Below are 8,455 nucleotides of genomic sequence, written 5' to 3' on the forward strand. Positions count from 1 at the left end.
ATAAGACTTGACCTTGACTTGGTTTTAGTTACCAGGTCATAAAATCCCTTAAAAAAAGTATAGATGGATTTAAAAATTATTTATGGGCACGCTGTATGGGCTTAGATCCCCTTGCCTTTCTTAAAGGAAAAATTGTACCAAAAAAATATCTATGAGTTTAAAGTTTGTAATTAAATGTGCAGAATTGTGCTCGTGTTTGTTCGTTGTTAAAAATTGCACTTATTGTTTACATATGTACTCATCTGATTTGTTCCATTCTATAAAACAATTCCAAGATTCCATCGCTTGGTAAATACGGACAATATGATTTACTGCCGAAGATAGTTCAATATTACAATAGCTTATTTAATTTACATGATGGGCGAACTTAATAAAAAACAAAATGAGTGGGATACCAAAGGATTACGGGACCCTGTCAAAACCCTTGAGGTACTAGCTTTATTACTTTTCTGAATTACTACTATTGTTTTGATACACAATTGAAAAAAAAATACACGAACTATAATATTACTACTAACCAAACAACAAAATCATATAACTGTCTTTAAGATTTTGTTCATTCATTGATATTTAATCACTCCAAAGTTCAATTGTATAGTAACAAAAGTTGTAAGTGACAATATACAGTTGAGTTCAAAACCCTACCAAAGTATGATCATAATTATTTGAATAATAAAATGTATGAATTTTATAGAATAACATCATAAAAATCTTAGAAAAAAATAGTACAATTTACTGACGTCCTGATTTTATCTTAAATTTCTAATATTTCAGCTTAACACTGTTCATATGAATGTTTTCTTTCAGGATAAATGGAAATTAGTGCCTTCATTTCTTCAAGTTAAAGGTTTGGTGAAACAGCACATAGATTCATTTAATTACTTCATAAATGTGGAGATAAAGAAGATAGTACAGGCTAATGAAAAAGTATTTTGTGAATCTGATCCACTGTTCTATATTAAATATTTAAATGCCTATGTTGGTACACCTGACTTGGAAGAAGGGTTCAATATCACTAAGCCAACGACACCTCATGAATGTCGTCTTAGAGATATAACATACTCAGCTCCTATAACTGTTGATATAGAATATATTAGAGGAAACCAGAGGGTGATCAAAAATAAACAACTGATTGGAAGGTAACATCTTAAATAAATGAAGAAATGCATATTCTAATACTAGCAGATGTAATGTTGCTTGATCTATTACTATATCTTGATCTTACTCACTAAAAAGCAGAACATTCCAGGCTTTAAAAAATTCTGTATTATACATATCAAATGAATTTAACATTCTGTACTCCCAATTGAAAATATCCTATCTTAAAAACAATTCAATGAAAAGCTCGACAGAGAAATTATGTTTTATTGTTTGTCCACCCCACCCAATGTAACTCAGTTAAAAATTGATTGACTTATGGGCTGCAACTATTGATGATGTAGGAATTTAAGTAGTTCATCATCTGCCTTTTACCTATCTTCACGACACATGTCTGTCAAAGTATTAATAAAGTAGTCAAAGTAAAAACAGTTTTTGTGTCAATATCAAAGTAATAGTATCACAAATTTTTAACATGTTAATGATTCCTTTAATTACTTTAACATTAGGTCTTTGCTTATGAAGTTTAACAATACTGGCCATTTGAAATGTAATTAAATTATATACCTATTATTAACATCACTCTCATATATCATTTTGAAATCTGTATTTTGATTCTTTACAGAATGCCCCTCATGCTTAGGTCTTCAAACTGCGTTCTTACTAATAAATCGGATTTTGAGCTTGCACAGTTAAATGAGTGTCCCCATGATCCTGGAGGCTATTTTATTATAAGAGGTAAGAAACCAATTTAATTTTATACAACTAATATTAAAAAAAAACTCCAATGTATATAAATGTAAAATGTACATAAAATATTTAAATGTGTAATAATTGTAATCATAAAGTTAAATTTTATTAATTTGTTAATCTGGAGTAAAGTACATTGGGAGCCTTATATTTAGTCAGAATAAAAATAAACGAAAATTTAAATAAATATAATATAAAGAAATATAATAAATAAATATAAAGAAAAACTTTAAGTTAAAAATACATAGAATAAAAAATTTGGCAAGACTTAAAGCATAATAACCTAACATTGACCACATTAAGGTTGCATTTCACACTACATTTGGGTTTTTTTTTGTGGTCTAAATGAATGAAATACTGAGTTCTCTGTGAATATACAGTTATGAGCTAGGTTTCTAGACAAAATAATATGGTTTTAATGAAACACATTTATTAACAGTGCTCTAAAACAAAGTTAAAGACAATCAAATTCAAATTATCATTTTAACGATACTGTAAAAATAACTGCGTTTGAACGTTCAAAGAGATGATCTGATTGAGTAGCATAGCCAAAAAATATGCTAAAATTTATCTAAATTTCTAAAAAAAAAAGAAAACAGTTTTGGGATCCGAACACTATTGGTTTTGATTTCAAGAGTGACAATATTTTATTATTCGATCACTATTGCATACAGTTACATGGAGTGAATTCAGTTAGTTTTATATTGGCTTCATGTACGCTTTTTCATTTATGCAGCCCCTTTAATAGAAGTTCAATGGATGTATGGTTTTTAAAATGAAATGTATTTTTGTTTTTATTTTTCCCTGCACGAGTAGTACCTAGCCCCGTACCCGCTTGACCTTGAGTTTCAGGACACCTGTATAAGTACATATATATGTAGTTTACTTGAGTAATGAAAAACAATTTTTATTGTCTGTAGGTCAAGAAAAGGTGATTTTAATTCAAGAGCAACTCTCTAGAAATCGAATGATTGTTGATGAATTCAAAGGAGCAGTACAATGTCAGGTTACAAGTTCCACACATGAGAAGAAAACTAGAACGAATGTGATTCTTAAACATGGAAAATATGTGCTCAGACATAATGCATTGTCTGATGTATGTTACTACTTAAATCAATTTCATTTAACAAACAATAATCAAAGCTATATATGTATTTTTTACTGGTGGTAGGACCTCTTGTGAGTCCGCACGGGTAGGTACCACCACCCTGCCTATTTCTGCCGTGAAGCAGTAATGCGTTTCGGTTTGAAGGGTTGGGCAGCCGTTGTGACTATACTGAGATCTTAGAACTATATCTCAAGGTGTGTGGAGCATTTACCTTGTAGATGTCTATGGGCTCCAGTAACCACTTAACACCAGGTGGGCTGTGAGCTCGTCCACACATCTAAGCAATAAAAAATAAAAATAAAACCATAATATGTTTTGAATTGGACTTCTTCCCTTCAAAATTACAAAAGCTATTTCAAAAGCTAAAATAAATAATTTCCAATTATGTAGTTTCCACTAATTTGTATTTTTTTATATTCAGGATATTCCAATAGCTGTCGCCTTTAAAGCCATGGGCATATGTAGTGATCAAGAAATAATGCAGCTTGTAGGTACTGACGATAATACAATAAAAAAAATGGCACCTTGTATTCTAGATTGCCATAATTTGAAAATATTTACTCAAAATCAAGCTCTGACTTATATAGGAAGTAAACTAAAAGTAAAAAGGTAAGGTTTCATTTTACATCTAATTTATCACTGTTTAGTGCATATATAAATAAAAATATTTTACTACCCCGCTGTTTCTGTAAGCTTTTTTTGTAATCAAATTACTTAATAGTTACTAATTGTTTTAAATGTTCGCGACTAATAATATATTGAACGCGTTCATAATTTAATTTCGTTAAAAATCTATGCTAAATTGTGATAAAGTACGCTCTTTGTGCTGAGGAGATAGAGAAAATATGTCCAAGGAAAGTAGTCCAGTATATGACAAATTGGGCCTGGAAAAAGATATCTATATAGAACGCGGGAGAAGTTGAAATAAATCCAATTCAGCAGTGAAAGTGTACTTACAGTCTTCCATCCCTTGCGAGCATTCATATAAAAATACCGTTTGATAGATCTAATATGCTTATAGTTAAAAAATAAACGTACATTTAAACCTTAACCATTGCCATTACATATATTTAAATGCTTCCACATTTTCCATACAGTACCTATTAAAATCTATTTTTGTTTTAAATGTAAAGGTATCAAGGTGGAAACACAAAAGTACGCTCACCAATTGATGACGCTCGTGAACTATTAGCTACGACTATATTAGCTCACGTATCGGTTGAGAATTACAATTTCTACGTAAAGGCCATTTACCTTGCGATAATGGTGAAAAGGGTAATTGAAGCCGAAACAAATAAAACTGCAATAGACGATCCAGATTACTATGGGAACAAAAGGCTTGAATTGGCGGGGTCTTTATTGGCACTTATGTTTGAAGATTTATTCAAAAGATTCAACTGGGAATTGAAGAGTATAGCCGATAAAATAATACCTAAAGTTAAAGCTGCCCCCTTTGATGTTGTGAAGCATATGAGACCGGATTTGATTGCTAATGGACTGTTTACAGCCATCTCTAGTGTTAGTACAGTTTATCGATTTCTTATGGGCATTAATTACTCATTATACCATGCTAATAAGATATAATATTTTAGGGCAATTGGACAATTAAGCGCTTTAAAATGGAAAGGCACGGGGTCACACAAGTATTAAGTCGCCTCAGTTATATATCAGCACTTGGTATGATGACAAGAGTAAATTCCCAATTCGAGAAGACCAGAAAAGTGTCTGGACCACGGTCATTACAGGCCTCACAGTGGGGTATGCTGTGTCCTTCCGACACTCCTGAAGGAGAAGCATGCGGTCTTGTTAAGAATTTAGCACTTATGACGCATATTACAACAGAGTGTTCTGAAGAGCCTATTGCTAAGTTGGCCTGTAATGCTGGAGTTGAAGACGTAAGGCTGCTAGGCGGAGAAGAAATAAATCATCCTGCTGTTTACATTGTCTTTCTTAATGGTATTTGAAAAACATTTAAAAAAAAAACTCATTAAAATGTTATCTGTACTTATAGTTTGTTTCCGTTACAGGTAACATACTGGGCGTTTCTCGACAGTATAAGCGGCTGATTAAAGTTTTTAGAATGTTCAGGAGAAGAGGATTGATTTCAGCTTTTGTCTCCATATATCCCAATCATAACCAAAGAACCGTTTATATCTGCAGTGACGGCGGCAGGCTCTGTCGACCGTACATAATCGTAGAAAGAGGAAATACCTTAGTGCAGCAATCTCATTTAAATGAATTAAATAGAGGTATAAGAAAATTCCAAGATTTCTTAAATGATGGTCTTATAGAATATTTGGATGTAAATGAAGAAAATGACAGTCATATAGCAACACGTGAAGTAGATATTGATCCGTACGTCACTACTCATCTAGAAATAGAACCTTTTACGATATTAGGTGTGTGCGCAGGCTTAGTACCATATCCACATCACAACCAGAGCCCTAGGAACACATATCAATGTGCTATGGGTAAACAAGCAATGGGTAAGTCTGAAATATTTTGGAAATTACATCATTTATAATTAAAGTTTATTCACAGAATTAATTATTTAATCTTTTAGGAACCATAGGGTACAATCAAAAAAACAGAATCGATACTCTAATGTATAACCTTGTTTATCCTCAATGTCCAATGGTGAAGTCTAAAACTATTGAGTTGATAAATTTTGATAAACTGCCAGCTGGTCAGAACGCTACTGTCGCTGTAATGAGCTACAGTGGATATGATATAGAAGACGCTTTGATTCTAAACAAAGCTTCGATTGACAGAGGATATGGACGTTGTCTAGTTTATAAAAGTGCGAAAACAACAATGAAGCGGTACAGCAATCAAACATCGGACCGAATTTTGGGACCTTCGAGAGATGCAGTTACAGGAAAAGTAATTAGAACTCATGATGTTTTGGATTCTGACGGCATTGCAGCTCCAGGTGAAATGGTTGAAAATAGGCAAGTTTTAATAAACAAACAGATGCCGCCGGCTACGATAAATCCCGTCACTCAAGGACAACCGCAACAAATTGAATACAAAGATGTACCAGTTACATACAAAGGGCCAGTTGAGTCATACATCGAAAAGGTTATGGTATCTTCAAACTCCGAAGATGCTTTCTTGATAAAAATCTTATTAAGGCAAACCAGAGTTCCAGAGATCGGTGACAAGTTTAGTTCTAGACACGGTCAGAAAGGTGTAACTGGCTTGATTGTGCAACAAGAAGATATGCCTTTTAATGACAGAGGAATATGTCCTGACATGATCATGAATCCCCACGGCTTCCCATCTAGAATGACAGTGGGAAAAACCATTGAGCTCTTAGCTGGAAAAGCGGGATTATTAGAAGGAAAATTCCATTATGGTATGTATATAGGTTACAAGGATATATTATTATTTATGTATCTTAACGTATCGTTTGAATTACGGAAATTTATAAATTTGATAGCATAGATTCTTATTATACGATATTATGGGATGAAGAAATTCATTCGTGAAGCTGTTATGTACCGCCACCCTACCTATTTCTGCTGTGAAGCAGTACCTACTGCGTTTCGGTTTGAAAGGTGGGAAAGCCGTCGTAATGTTAAAACTGCGATCTTACAACATATATCTCGAGGTGGGTGGCGGCATTTACGTTGTAGATGTATATGGGCTCCGGTTACCACTTAACACCAGGCCGTGAGCTCGTCCAACCATCTAAGCTAAAAAATACCTGAAAAGGTGTCCGTATTTATTAAAGAAAAAAAGGTGACACTCGAGTCATTTCAATTAGTCTGTGTATTTCGTCTATTTAACATTAGTCACAGCGAAGCGTGGTGTCTTAGTTTTAAATGAAAAATAAGTAAAATGTCCATTTTAGGTACTGCGTTCGGAGGTTCCAAAGTACAGGACGTTTGCAAAGAATTAGAAAAACATGGTTACAATTATCACGGAAAAGATATATTTTATTCGGGATTAACTGGAGAGCCTTTAGAAGCTTATATTTATTCTGGTCCTGTGAGTATTTCTAATCTCAGTTATTTAAGGAACAAGACAACAACTGCAGACATTTAATTTTCAAACAGGTATACTACCAGAAGTTAAAGCATATGGTTCAAGACAAAATGCACGCCCGAGCACGCGGACCTAGGGCGGTTCTGACTCGTCAACCGACTGAAGGACGCTCTCGCGACGGAGGACTTCGGCTGGGCGAGATGGAACGAGATTGTCTTATTGGATATGGCGCCAGGTAAACACTAATATTTGTATATGTAAGTATAAGTAATGACGAATTTGAACTCCATATGTCCCCTGAGTTTCTCGCCGGATCTTCTCAGTGGGTCGCGTTTCCGATCCGGTGGTAGATTCTGCGAAGCACTGCTCTTGCCAGGGTCAGTGTTAACAACACTTCCGGTTTGAGCCCCGTGAGCTCACCTACACGTCAGGGTAAACCTGAAGTAGCCTCTGCTATCAGCATAGGTGGGAAAAAAAGAAAGTAAAAAAAAAAGAAAAAAAAAAGCCATACAGATTTATGTAATATGAATAACCTAGTTAGTTTGTACCGCGATTTAATTATATGGCACCTTTAGAATTGAAATGGTTTAATCCAAAATTCTTGTTTTTTTGGTAAACGACAAAAATGTAATTGAAGAATTATAGTTTTTTAGTTTCGATTTTAATACTTTACGCCTTAAAGCACATACCGTAAAGTTTAAGGTACCTATTCGCGTGATTCAAAAGAGACAGAAAGCGTACCTTGTCCTTTTCTACACTAAAAGAGATTGTTTAATTTTATAAACTGACTAGCTGTACCTGTCCGCGTCGCTGGGCATTTAAATTTAACATTATTTTTTCTCACCCCCATAAAGATTCTCACCATTAACGCCCCCGCAACTGGTGTAGGGAGTCCAACACTCATATAAATATTAGCCTATTCATCAAGTACATGTATTTTCTACATGGATACCAAGTTTCAAGTCAATCGGATGCATGGTTCAGTAGTTATAACGGAACATCCGTAAAAACCACTGTAGATTTATATATTAATATAGAAGTATAGATAAGGATACATGTTTAAAAGTCATTCAAAATATCTTAAAATTTTTAGTAAAACCACTTCAATTCTAAAGTTGTGATATGTTATGAAACTTTTACAAATTATTAACTTGAAATGTATTCCGCCAGCATGTTGATCATGGAGCGGCTAATGCTGGCCTCGGACGCGTTCACCGCGGACATATGCGGCGCGTGCGGGCGGCTCGCGAACCGCGCCTGGTGTCACACTTGCCGGTCATCGGCTGCGGTTTCCAGTGTCGAAATGCCGTACGCTTGCAAATTGTTATTTCAAGAACTAGCTTCAATGAATATCGTACCTAAGCTTACCCTAAAGAAATATTCCTAACAGACAATAAATAGGTAATGATTCTGAAAATAGTTTTAATTTTATCGACGATTTTTCTACCCGCTACGGTTGAAATAGGTACCAGTAAGTGTTGGTATGATTAGTGTTAATGGTCATTCTGT

At 34.2% G+C, this 8,455-nt stretch overlaps 1 protein-coding gene across 1 annotated transcript; it reads left to right on the plus strand.

The window, feature by feature from the left end:
* Window positions 1-127: 127 nt before the first annotated feature.
* LOC101737159 (DNA-directed RNA polymerase III subunit RPC2) lies at window positions 128-8,363 on the plus strand. Its single transcript, XM_004927545.4, has 12 exons — window positions 128-429; window positions 808-1,139; window positions 1,724-1,836; window positions 2,769-2,944; window positions 3,378-3,565; window positions 4,090-4,474; window positions 4,549-4,912; window positions 4,984-5,442; window positions 5,520-6,314; window positions 6,813-6,949; window positions 7,018-7,181; window positions 8,117-8,363. The coding sequence occupies exons 1-12, from the start codon at window positions 355-357 to the stop codon at window positions 8,331-8,333; spliced, it is 3,405 nt and encodes a 1,134-aa protein (XP_004927602.1). The 5' UTR covers window positions 128-354; the 3' UTR covers window positions 8,334-8,363.
* The last annotated feature ends 92 nt before the right edge of the window (window positions 8,364-8,455 follow it).

The sequence above is a fragment of the Bombyx mori genome, chromosome 10 (genome assembly GCF_030269925.1).
Source record: "Bombyx mori chromosome 10, ASM3026992v2".
Classification (NCBI taxonomy): domain Eukaryota; kingdom Metazoa; phylum Arthropoda; class Insecta; order Lepidoptera; family Bombycidae; genus Bombyx; species Bombyx mori.

Coding starts and splice junctions, on each gene's coding strand:
- LOC101737159 (XM_004927545.4), top strand. CDS start 355: ATGATGGGCGAACTTAATAAAAAACAAAATGAGTGGGATACCAAAGGA. Junction 3,566..4,089: donor AGTAAACTAAAAGTAAAAAG/GTAAGGTTTCAT, acceptor TTAAATGTAAAG/GTATCAAGGTGGAAACACAA. Junction 7,182..8,116: donor CTTATTGGATATGGCGCCAG/GTAAACACTAAT, acceptor GTATTCCGCCAG/CATGTTGATCATGGAGCGGC.